Below are 25645 nucleotides of genomic sequence, written 5' to 3'. Positions count from 1 at the left end.
CAACTGATGTCCTACAGAGAAGGCCAAGGGTCAGCAATGGGGATTATAATATTGCTGAGGGATTCTGTTGGTGACTGGCCTCTTTGCAAAGGTGGACTCCCCAATTCTAACTTTCTGGGTCCTGTCTGTAAGCCAGTTGGCTATTCACCAGGTGACATAAGGGTTTATACCTAGCCTCTTTAGTTTGTCAACAATGTCCAAGTAGGGTATTGTGCCAAATACCTTGGCCAGGTGAAGGTAGGCAGTCTGAATTGTTTTGCCCTCATCCATTGCTTTGGTGATGTCAGAGAAGTCCACCATATTGACAAGATATGAACTGCCCTCGACGAAACCAAACTGGATGGAGTCCAGTGTCTGCATGCTTCTTGTGTCATTATAGGTCATTTACCTGATAATTATTTCCATGGCTTTGTAATTCAGACAAGTGAGACTTATGGGTCTGTAGTTTCCAGGTTCTGTAGATGGCCTGCTGTTGTGCTAAGAGATGACAGTTGCCGTTCTCCATTTATGAAACATGAAGCCTGTTTGGAGGCTATGGTCAAATAGTAAAACCAGAGGGCATGACAGGTCATGTTTCATGCTATTAGAAGGCAGCCTGGGATATTGTTGGGGCCTACTGATGCAGTGTTCTTGTGGACCTACTCCCTAGTGATAGTTGAGGAAGTTACATTTGATGATATTTCCTGAAGGAAGAATGGGCAGGAGGTGTGATGTCCCCTCTGACGGCCAGTAATCAAGGAGCCTGAATCCCCACCACTGACACTGGAGCGGGACCTTCAGTTGGAACAAAAATGGATACACCCAGTATTTCCAGATGCAGCTCACTGCATCAAACACAATTTCCCATAAGAGCACACAGAGAACACACGCTGCCTGCTGACAATCTTATTAAGTTGTTTGCTCAGCGTGCTTGGAAGATCTGAACAGACCTGATTGCATTCTCTCTGCCCCCAAAGATGGGCAACATTGGGCCAAAGGTATTCCTGTGGATGCCATGGTGGTTGTGGCAGCCACTAAGAAGGAACTTGCTGATGAAAGTCCTACTATCCATCCTCCTAACAAAGAGTCTAGGACAATGGGTAGATTTGAGAAGCGAGTATACACTTTGTCAACCTTCGCTCTCAGGTCCTTGAATTATATGGCACATTTTACCAGGCAGAGAAATCCAAGAGGTAGAGGGCTGGGTATGAAAAGCCTCTAGGTATACGGATTTCTCTGAGGAAGGTTGAAGGGTAGTACAGCCACCCCTCTGTTTAAGGATTTCTAAAATGTCCCCGAAGGAAACATCTTCAAGGGGGTGACATAGGGAAACCTTCTCCTTCATCAAAATCATTATATTCTATGTAGGACTCTTCAGGGGAGTTCAAGTGTTTCCTCTTGCACTTTTTCTTCAAAGGTACCTCATCGGTGGGTTAATTTGGAGAGGTTTTTAAAGACAACATAACCAAAGTAGTTTGGTCCTGAAACTTTTGTGCCCTCTGTCCCAGGGTAGAGACTGGCAGAAGCTCCAGCCGAGGGGAGGGACATGATGTTTGGTCCAACAGGGAAGGCATAGATTGTTTGCCTGCAATGGACAAGGCCATTTACATAGCCTGGAAGGCAGGTCCCCCGTAGAGGAATGAGAGCTTGGAACTGAAACAGACTCCTTCAGAACCATGGTCCCATCCTGCAGCGAGGAGGCCGCCCCCGACATAGAAGCCAGGGTCGAACTTACATATGGAAATACACCAAGGGGCATGGAAGACTGCAAAAGTATTGGAGTCAAATCCTGCCTCCCAGAACCGTCAACAAAGCCCCGACCCTGGGAGGTCTCCGGTTCCGAGGAATCAGAAGAACTCAGGGTACCTATCAGTGTCAGAGAAAGAGCTCTGGCCAGTACTGAAACAGTCAAAGCCAAAAAGGTCGGCACCAGAGACTTCAAAACCTCAGCTGGAGTCATAGGAGAAATAGGCAGGGGTGTGTAAGAAGGTAAGGTTCCAGAACTAGCAAGGCTAGGAACCGTGGAAGGAGGTAATCCCCTAGCCATCAGGAGCTGGTCCACCAGTCTCACGATATTTGACTCTGATAAACTCTTGGTGGACCAAATAGAAACGGCCAATGGAGACTGTGGTGGCCTTCACATGCATGATCCGCAAAGGGATCTACCAAGGGGGAGTAAGTTGTATGGGGTAAAACTATTATGCGAGGGGCCTTGAGTACTGAGTGATCGGTTGATACCAAAGGGAACATTGTCTGCACTGATACTGGTGTGGGGGACAATGGAGCTGAAGAGGTCTGTACCAATGGCACCAAGGAGTGAGTATCTTGGCCCACCAGTGTCAAGGAGGCTGTCAGCACTATGGGGGATTTGGCCAGTTTAGGAGGAGGTTCCGAAGAACTTGTCGGAACCAAGTGATTCCCCTTTTTAGGTTTAAAAGAAGATTATGAAGAGGAGGAGCTGTCTTCGTACCAGATAGGTCCTCTGCAAAATCAGATTTTTAGAAGGCCTTTTAAGATTAATTTGTTTTTGCAATCTATCAGGGTCCTGTTACTGAACCCATAACAGATTTCACCATCTTCCTGTAGATGGACCACACCGAGACAATGCACACACAGAGTGTGTCCATCTAGCCATCTTTCTGTCACATTTTTGGCACCTCTTGAAGCCAGAGGTACCTTTAGAGGATTTGTTGGCCATAATGCAAAAAACAAGGCCACTGGACCCACAGACACAAAAAACACACACACTGCTGAACCCTAAAGAAAAGGAAAGTTTTTTTTTTTTTTGTTACTTTCTTTTTGTATTAAGGAGAGAAAAAGGAAAAGAAGGAGACGGGGACTACCAACGATGGTAGGAAAGGTTACCCAAAGGTAAAAAGGGGAGAAAGTACCAATGATGGTACTTGGGACTTCCTACCAGTAAAGGAGAGAGAAAAACACACTCACACATCCACCACAAAGTATCTAGAAGAGGAGCAGGTAGTATACATAAAGATTAAGGATAAAAATTAAAGCTAGGATGTGGAAAAAAAAACTAACTTACAGTTTGAAGAAAATGCTAATGCTCAAGAGATTGATTAGAACGCGTCTGGCACTGCAAAGCAGCAAACGAGATTTGAGGTGTTTTGGTGAGAAGCATTGTGGGTAGAGCTTAGCTCTAGAGTTTTTGGAAGGCATGAACTAGAATAACAGCCAAGTCAGTTCCAAGGCTCAAAACAAAGCCGACAGTCAAGGATTATGTGAAGATTATAAATAAAAACACTGTCTGTGCTCCTCACGGTTCCCAACAGTTCACTGCGTATATCTGTTCAACTAAATCCACAAAATGCGTGTATTATTAAAGGTCCATTTACAATTGAAGATTAAAAAACACACTTTAATGAGCAAAAAAGTCATAAATGTGTATATATATGTGTATATATATATATATATATATATATATATATATATATATATATGGACCTACTTCATTTGCCCTAAAAAATTTCATTTGACCAACACTTCATTTGACCGATAAGTATTATTGGCAAGTAAATGGGATATGCCCCCTTCCTCACTGTAGTGCGACTCTGGAGTTAGAATATATAGTTAGGAGGGGTATGGGGGCACAGCCCCCCACAATGGGGGGCGTGGGGGAGGCAAAGCCCCCCACTTACTTTTGTTTTACTGAGCAATATTAAAGCAAAACTAAGCAATATAATATGAAATTAAGCGGTGGGGCTTCACCCCACACCCCCCCCATTATGGGACCTGTGCCCCCCACACCCCCCTAACTATATATTCTAACTCCAGGGTCGCACTACAGTGAGGAGGGGGGCATATCCCATTTACTTGCCAATAATACTTGTCGGTCAAATGAAGTGTCGGGCAAATGAAATTTCGGTCATTTGGTGTCGGGCAAATGGGTGTCGGGCAATCGGAAGTTAGAGCAAATTAAGTAGACCCATATATATATATATATATTTATATATATATATATATATATATATATATATATATATACATACATACACATCCAATAAGCACTTTCATCTCAATAGTTTGAAACTTCATCAGATATTATTACATACTTCACAGGAAGTTTTATAGCAAAGAACAATCATGTGACCCCCTTCTGCAATGACATCACTTCCGCCAGACACACCCCCCCCCCAGCACTTGGTGCTCCCAGGTGGTTCCCATCCATGTGCTAATCAAGCCCAACCCTGCTTAGCTTCCAAAAAAATTCCCTTTTCATATAATGTGATATCTAATGTGAGCTAGTATTTGTTATATATTTTGACACCTGTAAAATGCATATAACCAACACAAAAAACTATATAACTGAATTCATTTAAGATAAATAAATTACAATTTTAAACTTAAATGCATGTTGAAAAATTCCAACAATAATATAATGTAACAAACCGCCAGACAATAACAAGAGACAGTTTTTATAAGGTTGAAGCAAATAGCAAATCTCTTCAGATATAAATAAAATATTTTAAAATATTAAAAAATATTTACAAAGGTGTATGCAATGGAAATAACTACCTTTCTAGAGCTTTTAATTTTAATATGCAAGATATAGATAATTGCTCATTTAATCCAGGCCAGGATGTTGCATTTAGCCACAACTGCCAAATCAAGTCACGTTTTTTTCTAGTAGTAGTGTCCAAGCCTCCCTCTTCTTCCAGAAATGTCTAACGCCTCTATAACAAAAAACTTAAAGGAATGGGTAACAAATTCAACAAGTGTCTGGCTAAAGACTTAGTGTTTTTTCCAATTTTTATATCTCTTAAATGTTCATATATACAATTCTTGAATTTTCTGTCCTTCTTTCCTTTATACAAGACTGGGCACTGAGTACAGATTGCTCAATAAACTACTCTTTCTATATCACAGTAATAATCACCTACTATCCTCGTCCAAGTATTGTTAACATGCATCTCGCTCCCTTCCAAACTAAATTTGCAATGAGAACAGGAACCACATTTTTTCATCATTCCCTGAATTTCTCTTTTTGTTTTTTGTTTCAAATATATTCTTAAGGTTTTGTCCTTTTCTGTATATTATGGATGTTTTTTCCCTATGCATTCTCTTATTTCCTTATCATCCATTAATAGTTCCCAATTTTTACACTTTTTAGGCCCAAAAGTAGCAATAAATGAACTCTTGTAATTTTTACCAGTGGGGGAGTTGATAGGTAAATGTCCTGTACCTAATATTTCATGATACCCTCTCCCAAACATTTCTCTATCATGCTCATTTCTCCCTGAATCCCTGCATCCCCATCATTACTTATATTACCGTCCCATAAAATAGCCTTAAAATGTCTCTTATCTCTATTTATTACTTCCATCAATACATCATTGACTAGCATCAGGGGATAACCCCTTCTCAAAAGCATCCCCTTTAAACGGTCACATTCATCTAAAAGGAATCAAAAGTACTCACCATTTGTGCAGCATTCATGAATTGGCCTTTTATTACAACCTTTTTCTGTTGTGGGGGATGGGCACTAGAGAAGTGTAAAAACCCATTAGAGTATGTCTCTTTTCTAAAAATTTCAGAGACAAATCTTTTCTGCTGGCAATCTTTTTTCAGCCATACACCCAAGTATGCTATTTCCATATTATTAGCTGCATGTGTAAACCTTAAAAAAGATGTGGTTTAATTCAAATAACTTAAAAATTGCTGAATCTCCTCACTGTTTCCTGTTCATAAAATAAAACCATCATCCAGGAAGTGATATAAAATCTACAGTAGTTAAAATAGGGGATTCAAATAAAAACTTCTTCTCATACTGTAACTTGAAAATATTAGCATATAAGCCCCCACAAGGGACTCCCATTGCCACACCTTGTCTTTGCAAGAAGTATTGCTTTTCAAACAATATAAAATTATTAAAAAGCACCATCTCTAATAGTTGCTCATATACATTCACTCTTTCTTGTGTGACCCCTTTACTTATTAATAATCACAAAACCATTCAACTCCAGTTTCATGGGGAATAACGAAATATAACTCTTTAACACCAATGATTAGAAAGATAAAACTCTCACTGAAGGCAATACCATTAATCATATCAAGAAAAGCCCAAGAGTCTTTACATAAAAATATTAGTTTCTATCCTGACCAACTCTTTCAATTGTATGCTCAAAAATGTAGCTATAGAATATGTTATTGAACCCTTAGCGTCCACTATGGGGCACACTGGGGGTTGTTGTAAATCAAAAAATATATATCCAATAGTGCCAGACTAGAACCAAACCACAAAGCAAAGCACTAGTTGTAAATCCTTATGTAGCTTCAGGACCCCAAAAATCTTTGAGGTCACTGGGTAGAGAATATCCAAAAAATTAAACTCATCAATTGTGGTACAACCTTCAGTAAATAAGTCATGTAAATCCCTCTTAATTTTTATGTATGCCCCATTCATCTTATTAAGGGATACTTTAGTGTGTCAGTATTAAGAATTTCTTGCATCTTCTTAGTATAGTCATCTTTGTTCATGACTACCATACCCCCTCCCTTACAGGTTTTATAAATCTCACCCCATTGTCATTTTTCAACACATTCAATTCTCTACTTTTTTCACTTAACTTATTACAGTGAAAATGTTTGCACTTCCACATACTGTGAATATCTACCTCACAAATATGCTCAAATAAATGAATGGTTTACGTGGTGATTATGTGAAGATTGACAACATCAGATAAGTACTTAAGTAATCTCACTATATTTTCCTGACTGACCTCAAGAGTTACTATTCTCTAGTTAAATTATTTATTACAGCAAGGCAAGATGAAGTAGATGAGTGATCCTTCTATGTCAGGCTTGCAAAACAGAGTGCTATGAGACTTCACTCCCAACTAGTATTAAACATTATTTTAATGATGGTTTCCAGAATGACATCACATACATCTAGTCATCTGACTCCTGGTTCCCATGCAACCCCCATTGCTAGAAACTGCCAGGATTTAGCACCTGTGGGTCAGTAATACACACACACACACACACACACACACACACACACACACACACACACACACACACCATTAAGATCTGCTGCAGCTCTTAGAAGTCATGAAACTATAAAACACTACCACTCTTCTTACAGGAGCTAATAAACCATGCTTTTTATCGACATTGCATCTCTGGCTTCATTCAAAACTGTGAGATAACATCTTTATGGGCTAGGCCCAGTAATTTAATTTCTTACTATTTTTAAAGTTTGAGATTAACCTCTTCTCTTCCAGTATCCTCTGTTAAAACATACATTTAAACAGTTACAATAACGCATGTATATTTCTTTTTCTGACCAGCAGGGAACACTGTTGGTACAGTTTTAACACAAGCAGCATTACAAATACATTTTTCAACACAAGCATGAGTACAAATTAGTTTAATATATAAATGACATATAATTCTTTACAAAATTCCAGCTAGCTGTGCAGGCATATATTAGACATCCAGTGCCCAACTTCACCTGGCATAGTTGGCAATACCTCACATTGTCTCAGGAGGTCCTTAGGGGAGGTTGGGGGGGGGATTTTGTTACCAGAACTTGACTTCTTTACTTTTAACAGCTGTGCATCTATTGCTTTGTATACGTGAAGACTACATAGAGGCCGAACTCTTATATTTTCTATGACTCAAGATTTTTCTTGAAGAGTGCTAATGAGGAACTTTGCTTGACATATATGGGTAGCTTGTTCCAGAGTATAGGAAGTCTCTGGGACAGGAATCTATCCCTCCAGCATCTCCTGTTTATTGTGGTGACAAGGTTTAGGTCCCTAGAGCATGTAGCTCGGAGGGATTGGGATTTCTTTAGGTGTAGCATGTCCAGCAGCTCTGGGTTTAACATAGCTTTATATGTTAGGCAGAGATCTCCTCAGAGTAAGCAATATGCTACAGAGTAAAGCTGGAGTTTTTTGAGACTGTCAGTGTAGGGCATCTGTTTGAGGCCAGTAATCCTCTTTGTGAGGTACTTCTGTGGCCTTTCCAGCTGCTGCAGATGTCTTGTGAGGTACATTCCAAAAGGGGCATTGTACTCTATAATGGGTCTAATGAGTGCCGAGTAGAGGGGAACAATGACCTCTTTTTTTCCTGGATGAGAACCCCTTTGTGATGAGGTGTGCCACATAGAAGGATTTTTTGACTACTGTGGTGATGTGATTATCAAAGAAGAGACTACTGTCCACCTGGGTCCCAAGTTCTCTTATCACACATTCAGCATTAAGTAGACTACCATTTATGCGGTAGTTCATAGGTACAGAGTTTTTACCAAAGGGAATGACAGTGCAGCTTTTGGCACTGAGCTCGAGGCCATGCCTCTCACACCAGGCATCTGTCTCAATGAGGTTCTTTTGTAGGATGTCCACATCATTTGGGGACTCGACTATGGATCCTAGTTTGCAGTCATTTGCGAACTTCGTTAGCCAGAGGCCTTCTGTGTTAGCCTGTACTTCAAAGAAGTAGATACCAAACAGGAGAGGTCTCAGGACTGAACCCTGTGGTACTACACTTGTCACTGGTTTGAAGTCAGATTTGGAGTCTGCAACTTTTACAGTGTGGATTCTGTCAGTGAGCCAGTTGGCAACCCATCTTGTGACATAGGGATTTATACCTAGTTTAGTGAGTTTAGCTATAATTCCAGAATGGGGGATGGTGTCGAAAGCCTTGGCAAGGTCAATATATGCTGTGTGAACCACCTTACCCTCATCTACAGCTTTGGTGACTGCCTTAAAGAAGTCAATCAGGTTCAGAAGGCATGATCTGCCTTTCACAAACCTGAACTGGGTGGGGTCCAGAGTTTGGAGGTTACCAGTGTCTTTGTTTATGAGTTCCATGATGATACGTTTCATGGCCTTGCAGACCAGGCTCGTCAGGCTAATAGGGCTATAGTTCACAAACACTTGGTAGAGAAAACCACTTTATAAAGCAAAGCTTTCGGGCAGAACCCTTCTTCAATACTAAAACATAGCATCAAACATTTCACACTTTAAATACAGGTCATCAGTCACATGATCAGCAGCCAAAAGAAATCATGTGACAACACAAAAACAAAATGGAATACAGAATATAAAACATATTATAAAACTTTAGAGCATAAGAGTCTATTCTATATAACATACATAATTCATGAACAATTACATCACAATTTGGTATTTTGTAGTTTAACTAGTATCGGTTTAAGGCTAACCATACTGTTCAAACCTGGTGGTGAGTCAGCAGCAAGTCTCAATATCCATTCATATTCCTTAGTCTCTAATTGGTTATTGATGTCACCACCCCTTAATGTAGGATATACAATGTCAATCACCCTAAACTTAAATTTATGTTCATTACCAAAAATAGATATATGTTTATACAAGGCATTCTTGTCATAGCATCTCCTAATCTCCGATTTATGTTCAGTAATACGCTCCTTCAATTTACGGGTAGTCTTACCCACATAAAAAACATAATGTGATGATAGATAGAGAGACATGCTTGAAACCAACCTTCTTAGAAGGTTTGGTTGATACAAGTAATGACAATGTAAGGAATAAATCTGAGACAGCCATTAGATATATTACTTCGTTTAATGTAAAGTCAGGTCCTATCAAACAAATTATATTTAACAATTGGGCCATTCTTATGGCCTCTGATGAGTTGAAGGCTATCTTGGGTGATAAACCACGCTTTGCATATAGAAATATGAAGACACTTAAGAGTATGTTATGTTACAAGGACTTTAGTAGATCCATGCACGTACCCTTTTCAGTGAACTATGGCACTTTTAAGTGTTTTAATTGTATGTGTTGTGCTGATATTCTTAGTAATGATAGTGACACTTTTATACATCCCACTCATGGTTATGTTTTTAAGTTTAAAGTATCAGCCACTTGTACTACATCTTGTGTGGTCTATTTGGCTACATGTGTCTCCTGTCCTTCGTTTTAGAGACTAAGGAATATGAATGGATATTGAGACTTGCTGCTGACTCACCACCAGGTTTGAACAGTATGGTTAGCCTTAAACTGATACTAGTTAAACTACAAAATACCAAATTGTGATGTAATTGTTCATGAATTATGTATGTTATATAGAATAGACTCTTATGCTCTAAAGTTTTATAATATGTTTTATATTCTGTATTCCATTTTGTTTTTGTGTTGTCACATGATTTCTTTTGGCTGCTGATCATGTGACTGATGACCTGTATTTAAAGTGTGAAATGTTTGATGCTATGTTTTAGTATTGAAGAAGGGTTCTGCCCGAAAGCTTTGCTTTATAAAGTGGTTTTCTCTACCAAGTGTTTGTGTTATATCAGTTTTTGCAGCTTGTTTTTTCTTGTCTAATAGGGCTATAGTTCCCAGGATCAGTGGTGGCTCCCCCTTTGTGGAGTGGGATAACTGTTGCTGTACACCATTCAGTGGGCACAAAGCCTGACGTGAGACTATGACTGAACATGGTGCTTAGGTGGGGAGCCAGTTCATTCTGAAGTTCATGTAAAATGCAGCCTGGAATGTTGTCTGGTCCCATGGATGCTGTGTTTTTGGTTTTAGAGAGTGCAGCTTTTACCTGCATAGATGTGATTACAGGGACTCTGCATTCTTCCTGAGCCCTTTAGGGGGTGAGGGGGGGTAAAGTTAGCACTGAACCTATCTGCTAGGAAGTTGGCAATATCAGTTGGTTCTGTAATTTTCGTATCATTGTTTGCCAAGTATTGCAAAATGTCTGCTGCAAAAATTATCTTCCATGATCTTAACAAATGCATGCCATCCTGTCTGAACACATCTGCTCAAAATTAGGCTCAGATACTCAACACATTTTCATTTTTTTAAATGAGACATTTTTTTTCAATATAAGGTATTTACCCCAAAAATCTTTTTATTCACAGTGACCTGACTATCCTTTCTATATGTGTTTGTTTAAAATATGCCCTAACACCAGTACAAAACTAAACTAATAAGAGGGCTGTAAGTTCCCTACTAATAGACAGAGAGTCCTTGCGGATGAGATCATTTGCACAACATGAATAAAAACAAATCCATATTTCTACATTATGGCATTCTAAGGCTTGTCTCACATCCTCTCTTTTTGTCCCTGGCAAGCATAACGCTGTTCAATGTTCATTAACTTCTCTGCAAATCTAAGTATCAATTCCTCTAATAATTGAATCTCCAATTACAGGAATATCTTTTCGAACCAGATCTGAAGAATCTTCAGCTTCTAATACAGTAATATCTGCTCTATCAGTTGTTGCAAATGAATAATACTCATCACCATTAGTCTTATTAATTATTCTGTTTTCATTGTGAATACCATTTGCAAGCATACAGTTCTTATCCAACTAGCTTTGTAAATTCACAGCTTCAGCCATGTTGTCAATGTCTATCTTTCTCCTCTTTTTTTCTTACAGTAATGTTCCTCAATCCATCCACATTCAGTTTTGATTTCTTCATTTTCACCTGCTCCTTGCCTCTTTTTTTCTACCTTTTCTTTTGGAAACATGCTGCCTTCTTCTATAAACTAAAGGTTATCCTGACAGAAAAATGTTATCATTCCCTGTAATCTGTGTGTTACATAACAAAACAGTGTCCTTTTTAGTATGTATTCTCTTTACTTTACAGACATTTATCAGTTTCTTTTTGTTCCTTGTTATTTTTGTGAACTTCCTTCTTTCTTTTTTTATTTCCTACTAAACACTCTAAATCCTCAGATTGCTGAATACTTGTAGCCAGAATTCCAAAGTTGTCAGGGGCATTGTCTTGTTTCATAGGAGTTGAGTGGTGTTTACAGACAATAGACACATCCTTTCCTAAATGCGTTCTATTTGATCTTTGTCTAACATTATTTATCTTAACAGTGCAGCCATTAATATATGTTACAACAGTTCTCCAAGCCATGCTAATTGCACAAACATACCTGTCAACTGTCCAGATTTTCGCAGAATGTCCAGGTTTTTGCCTCATATTTTTGTCTGTTTCTATTACAATTGTGGTTTTCTGGTAAATTACTAACAAATCACTGAGGTCTAAAGTCAGAGGATAATGGCAGCATTTGAGTTTCAGACTTCATATCCTTCAGAAAATTCATGTTAATGCAAAAGCTGTTATTCTATCAGCTTTTTAAGTTTGTAAGAAAAGTGTCCCTATTTTTGGGCCTTTGTCCCCCCATTATTTGTGGCTTTGTCCAGATTTCTTCCTCTAAGAGGTTGAGAGGTATGTACGAGTGCAGTCAACATCAGTAAGTCTAGTTGTATAAAAAATCCCAAATGAAGGAAACACTTTTATACAACTGTAAGGTGACGTTCGCTTTTGGGTGTTTTGTGATCAGTAAGTCTAGATTTACTACTAATAATTTTAAGCAAATCATCCAAGTTTTGACATGAAGAACACAGATCACTAGTGTTATCAGGTGTTACCTTTAAATATACATAGTATTTATTACACTGCACAAGATATTTGTGTGCTTTAGCAAATCATTAATAGCATAGTCATTTAAAGCATCCATATTCAGTTTCAAATAAATAAAAAATTATAAAAGAAAAAATAATCAAAATAAGTTACAACAGAATTCAAAGATAACTCAAATCAACTTCTGTGTGAAAAAATCACGCAAACAATATATAACTAAATACTAAAGAAGTACAGTAAAGTTGTTGCTCTGATCATATAAGTTCTGAAAGTCAGACAAAAGCTGGAATTTCTTTACGATGGGCACAAATGCATCCAGTAGCTTCTGCTCACTATCACTCACATAAAATATAAATTCACATAAAACTTCTGTTACCAGGCAACTCTACAGTAATTCACAAACCAAACAAGATTAAAGAAAATAATTGCTGCTAAGAAACGTTCCTGCCAGTAGATATTACTGAAGAGTTTTTTTTTTTTTTTTAATTAGGAAACACTACAATGGTATAAAGTTTACTCTATGTTTTGTTGAAATTAAACTCACTGATGCTTTAGCCAGATGAAATAAAATGCTTGAAGCACCAATTAGGTGAAACCAACAAGAAACACTTCTTGAAGGGAGCCAAACCCTTCCCTGCACCCCCATACCCCCTAATTGATATATACTAGCTCCATGTTTGCACATCCAGGAAAAAAATAAATAAAATCCCAGATACTTTGAAACATTGCCAGTGTACAGACAAAACTTTTACTGGCAGTGATTTTCTGTGGAAAAAGAGATCATATCAGGGAATAAAAACTGATGTGTTTAAACTTCCACTTTGTACTCTACCAATTGTAGGGACGAGTAGCAAAAATGCAACAATTATAAACAAATCACATCCTCAACAACTCATAATGTGGTTTTCTGTCTAAAGGTTAATACAAAATGTGTTTGATGTGTATACCTAGTGGTAATTTTTATGAATTCCCCTTAATGTCTTAGGAGGGTCGCCTTGTACTAAATATTTTATTTCTTATCAGTTCCCTGATCCAAAATATTTTCTTATAAATCAGAAACATTTATAATATAATGTTAGTACATTTCTTGTATATTGTGCCTGCCAGTCGCAATTCTCAAGATACTTCAGAATGAGAAAGGGGATCACAGCAAGGCAAGTTACATGGGACATTTCCTGAACTGTAAGCCTTCAAATGTACACATGTTCAGTAGCAAATAAATAGGGAAACAATGTGTTTGTTTTCAGAGGCCATCCGTAACATTTTGATGATTTATGGAAATAGCTCTCATGTCAGCTTTTGTGTATTGCTCTTTCTTAGGCTTAAAACTTGATACTAATTTTGCACATTACATTCAGCTGGATTCTGCCAGACTTTCGTATTCTGCATATGAAATATGCAGAATACGAAAGTCTGCATATGAAATATGAGTGTTTCTGCCAATAACTGATTTCTGCTTTTTACAGCTCTTTCAACTGCAGAAGAAACAGATGTATGATTTTGCATGATCTCAAAGATGCGTGAAGGGGGTTAGTAACATTTATCATTCACTTATTATAGGACACTCCCAGGCAGGCTCTGTGAAGATGATTCAGATCGATGCTGACAGTATTCTAATAATGCAGGACAGTAAGTACCATATACAGCAGCACGAAGTGCCATTTGTGAGGTTTACTTATGTTATCTGAAATGTGATGCTAGTTATTTACTGCTTTATTTACTGCATAGTTTGTATTAAAAAGTAAATGTATGTATGGATGCATGTATGTGTGTGTGTGTGTGTGTGTGTGTGTGTGTGTGTGTGTGTGTGTGTGTGTGTGTGTGTGTGTGTGTGCGCGCATGTGTGTGTGTGTGTGTGTGTGTGTGTGTGTGTGTGTGTGTGTGTGTGCGTGCACACTCGTGTGTGTGTGTGTGTGTGTGTGTGTGTGTGTGTGTGTGTGTGTGTGTGTGTGTGTGTTACGGGCCCCCAAATCTACGTCAGCCCTTCTTTTGCTAGCCTGAATTCTTATGCTGCTGTTACAGCAACAGTAATAGCATCTTGCCCAACAGTTAGGGAAATGGCACAGATCATTACTAGACAATCCCCTTTGACATTACAGATCTTGATCTAAAAGATGTGTGAAGACAAACTGTTTCAGTCTTCTTTGTGTAGCCTTCTCTGCCTGGAAAATGGTAGTGGATTTTTGCCTGAGAGTATCTCACACTTTTACAGTCATGACAAGCAGCCTAGTATGTGTAGCTTACATGTATTGATATCAGCTGTAGTATCTTGAGGGCTATGAAGATGTGTTGGTCACCGAGAGAGAGCATTGAGGGTAATGAATTATACACAAAACTACAAACAAAGCAGTTAACAAAGTACTCCCCCAGAAGGAACAACTACATAGTGAATCCTGTAATGATATTTTGGATAATGACAACAAATGGTAAAACAGCTGGAGGGTCACAGGTTTGTATTGTATGGACCAAAGGCTAATGGCATTCTTTGGTATTTCATGACTAATGAGCTCATAACCACCTAGATGGTAGGTGGTTAACCAGCCAAAAAAACTTTTGCCAGTGTCTGTGGAAAATGGGAGTAAGTCCACACACTTGATGTGATGCCTTACCTAAAATGCACATTTTTGCATAACTACTTTTGTTTTATTATGATTATTATTATTATTATTATTATTTTTTGATGTCACAGCCTTGCATTTTGGATTTCACTTTGACAGATTTTTGGTTGCGTTTTGCACAAAACTCATTGAGTTACAAAGTCCCCCCTTGCAGAGATTATTAATACAGTGATGATCTCTCTGAAGGTTCATTTTATTGTCTAAAGTTTTATTTTATAGATTTGCTAATTAAGTAAGTCCACTGTACACATACCCAGTTTCAGTGGTGACCTAGGAGAACTAGCTGGTTAAATGATTTTTAGAATCAGATAGGAGACAAAGGGAGACTGAGAGAATCAAACCGTAAACTACAAGGAGAAGCTTGTTCACAGCTCACAGTCTTAACCCTCAGCATTAACAGCCCTACAAAATATTTCTATTCTTTCTAGAAGTAGGATTATTCATGGCTAGAATTACAGTAATGGTCTCCCTTAAGGCTCATTACACTGGTTAAAGTTTTATCTCATTGTTACTGATTTTCTAATCAACTAAGTCCATTGGATACGATACAAGTGACTCATGGTGTGTGTGTGTGTGTGTGTGTGTGTGTGTGTGTGTGTGTGTGTGTGTGTGTGTGTGTGTGTGTGTGTGTGTGTGTGTGTGTGTGTGTGTGTGTGTGTGTGTGTGTGTGTGTGTGTGTGTGTGTGTGTGTGTGTGTGTGTGTGTGTGTGTGTGTGTGTATGTCTGGGTGTATGACTGTCTGGAATTGTGTGTGCATGCATGGCTGTTTGAATGTGTGTGTGTGTGTGTGTGTGTGTGTGTGTGTGTGTGTGTGTGTGTGTGTGTGTGTGTGAATGTCTGGAAATGTGTGTGCATGCATGGCTGTCTGAATGTGTGTGTGTGGGGGTGTCTGTTTGGCTGTGAGTGCCTGCATGCATGCTCAAGTGCAGGGGGGGTGCTACAGAGAACAATGGCCTAGGCAGGTCTAACAGTGCAGTGTTTGATTCAGATGTATGATAATATGCCACTAATGACGTGATTGTCTGTGCAGCTTTATGAGTCAGAGATCTCTTCCTACATGCTAACTGCTGTGTTGGCCAATTATTTTGGGCCGAGAAGATCCTTGTGTATCCTAGCCTATGTTCTCTCTGTTTGCTCTATTGGCTCAGATCATTCTAAAAAGGGTCCTCAGATAAGTGGACTTACCTGGTTAACAAATATTAAATGAATAAAGAGAGCTGCCCTACCTGCCCAGTTTTTTTTCTATTATTTTTGTGGTTGATGGCTATTACAACACTTTGATTCATAAGCACTTAGCTGGTGGACAAGGAATGGCGTTTTGTTATCTGCATCACTGCAGAAGTTGGGCCTCAAGTATTTTTATTATTAGACAAGGGCATCATATGAAACATATTTTACAACAGTTCCCTGTGTTGAGGACACATGATCAAGTGTCTCACACAGCCATATGTCCCCGTGTGCCAATTTCTTTCTGCATCTTGTGTTGGTACTAACTTAACAACTTTCTTCATCTTTTTCAACACCACAAAATACATTTTTGGAAGAACTAAAAAGGCTAATTTACTTTTTGTGAGAAGCAAGAAGTGAAAAAGGTTGAGGGAAAGTATATATTTATTTATTTATTACTGCACATAGTGATATTACCGCTCAGTTATTTTCTTTTGTTCAATTTTCTGTTTTACATTCCATGGTAATCTAGAGTCCTGAACCCAAAATTACTTTCATTACTTTTGTGTGTCTAATTTTGGCTTCTGCCATCAAAACACACTTAACTAATACAGGTACAATTATAGCCATAAAAAGTGTAATGTTAGAGAAAGAACAGTGAAAAGACAAGTATGTAAATATAAAGTAGATTTAGAATAAATAAAAAATCCCATGTGAAAACCCTAAAAAAAAATCAGACAACTGATATTGCATGTACAAGTTCCAAGGGGATTAACAAGTTTAATTATGTCCTAATTATGTAATTGTGTTCAACATGATAAAAATGTTTATACTGTGGTACTTATCTGCAGTCTTCTTTTATCTTATTAATGTCAATAAAGTGTGTGTGCGCATGTCTATGTGTGCGAGTCCATAAAGGTAGGTGTGTTCTACATGAAATCTGCCTGCCCTTCCTGCATCCATGTGGGTTTGCTGCTCCTGATTCCCCCCACAACAAAAAGTTGTATAGTAGATGATAATAATAATAAAATTTAAAAAAATCACTTGCTGACAATTTAAAGATAATTTTAATGCTTTTATGTACCAGTACTTTCATGGACTTCATCATAATTAATTAAAAATAAGGTAATAATAACTATATATAAACTAAAACAGTCACGTGACAAATCATATGCCAAAAAACAAAAACACCTACCCAAAGTTTAGAAGACATATTACACTTTCTTCAGGCGGTATGATAAAAGAAACAGCTTTTCTTATCTATATAAATGCATATGCCCATTTATAGTATTATTTAGTTCACTGAAAAAGCTTTTAAAATACTTGTTATACAAATAAAATAAATATTTTTCAGTTGACTAACTTCCTTTTATCCCTCTGTCTCTTTTTTAAAAAAATTTAATGATGATGGCATCATCATCATCATCAACTTGTCAGCTTATAAAAATAAATGCTGATGTCTTTCTCTGGTTTATTTTAAAGTTCTCCATGATACAAACATTCATGGTCAATAACATTAAATAAAAACTTTTTCTTAACACCACTGCAAACCAAACCAAACTATGGCTGCAAAGTGCATTAGTTGTACCCCTGTTTTTCAGAATATAAACATGATCATTGATCCTGGTGGACACCCTACCAGAGGTCATTCCAGCATAAGAAAACACTGGTAGTCTAAACATGTAGCAGGAGATACTATACCAATAGAGCAAGTATAATGTGTATGACTATAAATAGTTTTATTGTTGAGATGCTTCATGGATAAACTTACAAACATATGACATCACCCACATAAATATGTCCCCAGGTTTTTGTTAGTGAAAGGAGTTTAGACCCTAGTAGAATCATCCTGTTTTAAATTCTTGTTTTTCTTATAGGTGAAGGACTGTGAATTCCCCACAACTGAGGTTAGCTCAGAGTTATCCCTAACTATATTCCAGTTATTCAGAATGATACTTCTGGTACTACAACAGTCTACAGACATGTTTCTAAATAAAAAAACAGAGAATCTGAATAACTTCCAGAACTTTTATTATCCAGTTCAAGACCATTAGTTAAAAAGGGAAACACTGTGTTTACCTTATTAGAAATTTCTGCAGCTAAATCTAATAGAACCCCATAATTGCAGCCCCTTTCGACAAACTAATAGCAATTACAAGTTCATCCTCAAAAAGCTGGTTATCAGAGGTCACTCTGGAGGCTTGAATCATCTGTCCTTTGGGAATATTACATTCCATAAAGGTAGGATGGATTGCTCTTGAAATTCACATAGCTGCTAAACAGATGTATTTAACTTACAATCTGCCTGTTTACTACATCCATTTCTAAAAAGAAATATCTAAAAAAATCAACTATTTTGCTAACATCCCGCAAAGAAATTTCCAAGAAAGGAACATTGTCATTTAATTCTAAAATAAAAAGATCAACATCATTAAATTAATTCCAAATAAAAATAATTGTCCACAAATCTTGCACTCTGAGAGTGAAATATATAGATTTCTGAACTGCTGTGACATGTTGTTTATCCTCATTGCATTTGCAGATGCTGTCATGTTAATATTGTTGCTCCTTACTGTGGTATTACACTGCCATTTGTATATTATGCAAGATGATGAGTTTCTTGGGTCTCAGAACTCATCCCTCATTGTGTGTCATCCCCACCCTATGCATAGCCACTCCACACAAAATCATTTACTGATACACAAAAAATGTTTCAGAATCGCAGCCATTACACCTGTCTCGCAGAAGTAAATTGCTTCACAACCGTGAAGTCATTGCATATGTCATTTTCATAATAAATCTGATTTTTTGTCAGCTGTGAGTGATTAGAAATATGACTGCTTTTTCCACAATGTCAGCATTGTTAATCTGTATGTAAATGCAAAAAGGTAGATTATCCTAAAACTCCTTAGGTGTGATAGTATATCATAACATATTTTTAAAAGAGCAAAATGGGCATCATTCAGAAGTCTCATTAGCAAGATTTAGTGTTTTGCTTATAAATACTTGCTTTTCCTGCATGAAGTTACATTTCAAAAGTGCCATTCACACCCAAAATGTCAATAACAACCTTTTATATGGTTTCTTATTTCATTCTTAACTATTTTAATAATGGCTTCTGTGTGAATGAATGCTGTGCTCTGATGCCATTTATTATCTCCTTTCCACTCATACAGTAATATCCAGGATTTTTGGATGCTGTATGGATATATTTAATTCCAGTTGCCACATTCTGGAAAACTATTCTTCATATAGTTTTTTCCCAGCTTTTTCTTTTGACACTTTCTGCTTCACTCCTGCCTACTGCTTTTTCTCCGCTGTCAAAAAGCATTGGGTTCACTACAGATCTTCATAACTATGTGAATTTCATAGCTTATTTTACACTTTAAAGCCAGCTACATTGTGCACTTTTTTGTCTTATTTGAATAGTGGAATTAAATCCTACCGAAATGTACTTCATCATTGTTAACCCTCCACACTGTCAACCATCAAAGACACACACTACTTTTACCTTGTCCTGTCTTCCCTTTGGAGCCAAGATGTCACTGAATCTGATTTTGACATTTGTCTTCCCTTCATCATCAGTTCAGTGTCAAGTGATTCACAGAATACGTCAGCCAGTTGTTTTAACACTTTGGTTAGTTGTCCATGATCACAATGCCTTTGTGTTTGTCAGTTTAGTGAATTATTGTAAACTGCCTTGTCTGTAAATGCATGGGTATCCACTCGCTCCTCTTTTTTTTTTTTTATGCTGATTGTGGGAAAAAATTTCCAGGGAATTGTTATGGCTAGGCTTGCATAGGCCTTAGGGCCGATAGCCTAGTACCAACCTATGAACCTATGAACCTATAAACATTTGTGATCTTTCATTCCTGTGTCGTTTTAGTAACAGAACAAATGTGAATGCTGACATTTACTTTACTGGTGCTTCTAGTCATGTGCCAGCCTACTCTTCTTTGTCTTACTGCACTACTGTCTCTTTTCCTTAAAGTGCTACTATACAGGAGTGACCTTAGGTCAACTGGTGCCCTAGGCCAAAGGGCTCCACAGCGCCCCCCCCACACCACCTGGTGACCCCATCCTGATCTACCTACAACAAATAAATACTGGAAAAGCATCCCTGCTAGAGCGATGCCCTAGGCGGCCTCCTAGTTGGCCTATGCCTAAGGCCAGCTATGCTACTGTACCTATGCTGTGTTTTCATAAGTGGCTCAATATCCCTGCCTTTGACTATTCCTGTAGGTTCATAGGTTCATAGGTTCGTACTAGGCTATCTGCCCTAGGGCATTTATAAGCCTAGCCAGAGTGTGTGTGGCTTTCACCACCCCTTAGGATGAGAATACTATGCCCTTTTAGGGTTTAGTTTACTGTGCCTCTGTCTAGTAGTGACACAGAGATGACCCCCGGGGTAAACCTACGATCTCCCATCCACTCGTCAAGATTTCTTTTGAATAGAGTTAGTGAGGGGCTCTGCCTAACATGGATTGGGATTCTGTTCCAGAGTGTAGGGAGCCTCTGGGTTATGAATCTGTCCCTCCAGCACGTCCTATTTATTTCTGTGTTGAGGTTTAAGTCTCTTGCTCTCGTGGCTCTGATGGATTTGGATTTTCTGAGGTGGAGCATGTCCATTAATTCCGGATTGGACATGGCCTTGTACGTCAGGCACAGATCACCTCTGAGTAGGCGGTATGCGACTGAATAGAGCTGGAGTTTTTTCAGTCGGGCAGCATATGACATATGTTTAAGACCCTTTATCCTCTTGGTAAGGAACTTTTGGGGTCTTTCCAACTGCTGCAGGTGTCGGGTAAGATACATCCCAAATGGGGCATTGTACTCAATCAAACAGGAAGTGTATACATTCTCCTCCTGCTGAACTGCTTTCTTGTACTGAAAGCTATCATTTGTTATTATTTGCTTTTCTGTAACTTTCGCCACAACTCATGTAATTTTTCCTCTCACTTGTCCTCCATTTACCCAAAAGAATCTTGCTACATCTATCATACCCTCTTATAAGGTAACTGTTTGTTCCTGTTGACCTCCCCCTTCCATTTTTCCTTCCCTGTTAAGGTATGCCTTGGACATAGTCCATAATGGATGAAATCTTTCATCCTGGAATCACTGACTCATTAGGTACTGTTTATAAATAATGTGTATCTTGAAGTAGGATCTGTGCCTTATACCAAAGCCCTTTGTAATTCATAAAAGTCTGTGCATAATGGATTAAGACATTGTATACAATCTTACCCCATTTTGCAAACATATTGCTCTATTCAATGACCCTCACCCCTACCTCCAGTATCATACACAATTCACAAACACCACTGCAACTGCATAGAGTCTGGCCCCAGAGGAATAATTTACACAACCCAAATCACATATGTACAGTTAGGGTAGTGCTCGGGACTGCACAGATCTCTCTTCCCCACTCTTGTGCTGTTCAGCAATAAGAAATGAGTAGCACATTAGCCCTAAAGTAAAAAAAAAAAAAGAGCGAGAGAGAGAGAAAGAAAAGGAAAGAAAAAAAAACTCCCTTGCATGGTTTAAAAAGTTACAAGCAAGGTTCCACTGTGGTGTAGATAAACCTGCTACAATAGCTACTCAGAGTCCCTCTCAATACAGATAAAAAGATGTTCCACCAAATGGGAACACTCATTGCATGGAATCCTTATTTAGCATATTACTCTGATGTACCCCAGGCAATGGATGGTGAAAACATTACATCCCTCTACCATGACTATACTTGTAAAATCCATCCTTGAAAATCCACATCCCTCCCACCTGCCCCGCAAAAGTAACCACCATGAAAAACTTCTCCAAAGTTAACTTTGGGCTCCTAAATACAGAGGTGGCTAACTTCACGGCACCCATGCAAATGGAGAATAGTTGCATGACCACAGAATCATATACCAATGCACTGTACGAACACATACATAAATGCATGGGTCTCACCAAACCCAATAGAACCAAAACCCTCTCCTCCAAAAAAAGGAAGCCTATCTGGTGGTCCCCTGCCATAAATAACCTCTACAACAGAAGGAGGAAACTGATGCAGAATAAGGTGAAGTACCAAGACTGGAAAAACTCCCTTATCAGCCTCAACAAAATGTTGAGATCCCTCATAAAATCCTCTAAAGCTAGTTATGAAAACAGAATTCCAGAAGATAGTAAAGACAGCCACAAGACCTTCTATAATTATGTAAAGAAGCTCCACGGCAATACCTAGATTTGCTCTGAGGTACTGCACAATGGTACCTCCTATACCGAGCCAACAGATATTGCTAATATACTGGCCAACAGATTCAGTGCCAACTTTACCCCTCCCTCCCCCACCAAAGGACCAATCACAATACCGGTAGATTGTCAGGCACCCAGTATTACTGCTGCACAGGTTAAAACAGCACTGTCCAAGGCCAAGAATACAGCTTCTATGGGACCTGACAATATGCCTGGCTGTGTTCTACATGAACTACAGTGTGAACTGGCACCTCACCTGTGTGCGCTGTTCAATCACAGCCTCACCTCAGGCTTTGTCCCTACCGAATGCCACATTGCTACAGTCATCCCTCTCCACAAAGGAGGAGCAACTACAGACCCTGGAAACTATCGCCCCATTAGCCTGACAAGTCTTATATTGCAAAGCTATGGAATGCAACATCACTGACCCAATAAACAAGGCTATAGGGAATCTCCAAACTCTGGATCCCACACAGTTTGGTTTTGTGAAGGGTAGATTATGCCTGTTCAACCTGGTTGACTTCTTTGAATCAGTCACCAGAGCTGTGGATGATGGCAAGGTGGTTCATACAGCCTACCTTGATCTGGCCTTTGATACCATTCTCCACTCAGGAATCATAGAAAAACTCACTAAGTTAGGCATCAACCCCTATATCACTAGGTGGGTTGCAAACTGGCTCACAGATAGAACCCACAGTGTGAAAGTAGCTGACTCCAAGTCAGACTGCTGACCAGCCACGAGTGAAATCCCACAGGGTTTGGTCCTGGGTCTCTTCTCTTTGGTATCTACTTCTCTGAAGTCCAGGCCAACACGAAAGGACTCTGGCTGACAAAGTTTGCAGATGATTGCAAGTTGGGAGCTATTATTAACTCCCCAAGTGATGTTGGCATCCTACAGAAGGGCCTCACTGAGACCAATGACTGGTGTCAGAACCATGGCCTAAAGCTCAATGCCAAAAAATGTGTCTTCATCCCCTTTGGGAAAAACCTAGTTCCCATGAATTACCACATCGATGGTAGTCCACTGCACACAGAAGGCGTTATAAGAGATCTGGGAACACAGGTTGACAGCAACCTCTCTTTTGACCACCATATTGCCACTGTGGTCAGAAAATCCTTCTATGTGGCACATCTCATTACTAAGAGTTTTGCATCCAGGAAGAAGGAGGTCATTGTCTCCCTCTACTCTTCCCTCATTAGGCCAGTCATCAAGTACAATGCCCCATTTGGCATGTACCTCACTAGACACCTGCAACAACTGGAGAGGCTGCAAAAGTACCTCACAAAGTGGATCCTAGGCCTTAAACACTTGTCCTATACGGACAGACTCAAAAAACTCCAACTATTCTTCTGTCTCATATCACCTACTTAGAGGCTATCTCTGCTTGACTTACAAATGTCTGACCCAGCTCTTCTAGAAATGCTACATCTAAAGAAATCCCAATCCCTCCGCACCACACGCTCTAGAGACCTCAACCTCATTACCCCAATCAACAGAATGTGCTGGAGGGACAGGTTCATAACCCAGAGACTGCCCATGCTATGGAACAGACTTCCCATACATGTCAAACAGAGCACCTCACTGGCCCTCTTCAAGAGAAATCTTGATGAATGGATGGGAAATAGAAAATTCACCCCAGGGATCTCTCCAGTGGCTCTACTCAACAGAGGCACTGGGAACTAAGGTAGGCTGGCAAAATGCCAGGGTAATCCTATGGGCTAGTCTTGTAAAGGTTCCAGGGCCATTAGCCTAGTACACACCTATGAACCTATGAACATTGTTTACTGTCCCTTAGAGGAATTGTGCATGATGCTGCTTGTCCAAAGCCAAGACTGTAGCATGATTTATAAAATTGAGTACAGCAGATAAGTATAATGTTCAATAATGACAGTGGTTATGGTAGCAGGTATGCCGCACCACAGATGACTCTTGTCAGTAGATTTTCTTCCATGAAAAGTTTTATTCATTCATTCATTCATTTATTTATTTTAACTTTGCTGACAATGTGCTGCTCAATTTTTTAAATTACTCTACTGTCAGAGCCATGGATGATCAACATAATACACAGTTCCTTTTAGGGACTTTGCATGATGTTTTGGAATAGCAGGACCTGCCTTTAGATACTAGTGTCATACCTGAAAAAAAATGAACATTTGTTCACTTAGATTAAGGACCTGGTTTCTACAAAGAAAATTAATAAAAAGCAAGGGCTTGTAATCTGCCCCCCCACACACACAGACACACACACACATATACACATCAGTCAGTAACAGATACACACACACACACACTCACACACACACACACACACACACACACACACACACACACACACACACACACACACACACATCAGTCAGTAACGGAAGAAATTGCTGGAAGAATATTAACCCAGGTGACTATGCTACATTTAAAGGAAACATTCTAATTATCTAACCTGATGCCTATCCACTGTAACCACATTGTACTATATAGACTAATGCATATACAATTATTCTTTCTTAAGATGAGTCATCGTATAACAACAGTACATAGTGTGGTTTAAACTCCTTTACAGTTTTACAGCTCACAGTATCTGCCACAGAAGAATATATGCCTTCAGTGTTAAAACATTGTAATCCATGTTCTTGTTCTACTTTGCAGACAGTGTAAAAATTGTAACTCTTCAGGGAACTCTACAAAGTACATTTCCAGTTCCAGAAATAGTCTTTGACTTCTTTGTGGAATCAGCAGGTAAGGTTTTAAAATACTACATATGATACTTTTGTATGTATTTATTTATTTATGCATTTATTTTTTAACTACACCTTTTGTTTTACTGAGCAGTACCTAAGGTAGTAAGGCAGACAAGACAGAAAAAAAACCTCCCTGTATTCAAGGGAGAAAGAAAGTACACACTAAAGTTTGTCCATACACATTAGTCCCAAATACTAATCATTTCAGTGTCCTGTATATGTTGTGAACACAGTTGTTTTCTTCCTTTGTATTTTCTTAGCATGTGCATACAGTTAATCAAGCAGCATATGTACATAGTAGTATAACAGTTTAACAAATTTTATAAAAAAACACGATGGTGTAAATGTTTGTGTGGGCTAGTTTTAGTAAGGTCATAATGTTCAGTACGAACCTTTATTTATTTATATATTTATGTGCCATTCGCATCTTAGAAATTGGTAGCATATTTTTGAACAATTTTTCACTGTTAGCTGATATGAAGAATAAATACAGTTGGTGGCTGGATGTCTTACAGATGTCCG

The 25645-nt window shown here is 38.7% G+C and overlaps 1 protein-coding gene across 2 annotated transcripts in view; it reads left to right on the top strand.

Moving 5' to 3' along the window:
- LOC122794052 (mitogen-activated protein kinase kinase kinase kinase 5-like) overlaps positions 1–25645 on the top strand; it is a 1947254-nt gene that overhangs the window by 1769511 nt on the left and 152098 nt on the right. For both annotated transcript variants that reach the window (XM_044062187.1, XM_044062182.1), the window contains exons 29-30: positions 13929–13997; positions 25032–25121. In XM_044062187.1, coding sequence (XP_043918122.1) covers positions 13929–13997; positions 25032–25121 — 159 coding nt within the window. The remainder of the gene's footprint in view (positions 1–13928; positions 13998–25031; positions 25122–25645) is intronic.

Source organism: Protopterus annectens, chromosome 1.part0 (genome assembly GCF_019279795.1).
Source record: "Protopterus annectens isolate FY-2018-M chromosome 1.part0, PAN1.0, whole genome shotgun sequence".
Lineage (NCBI taxonomy): Eukaryota > Metazoa > Chordata > Ceratodontiformes > Protopteridae > Protopterus > Protopterus annectens.
This window is presented reverse-complemented; position numbering and strand designations above follow the sequence as displayed.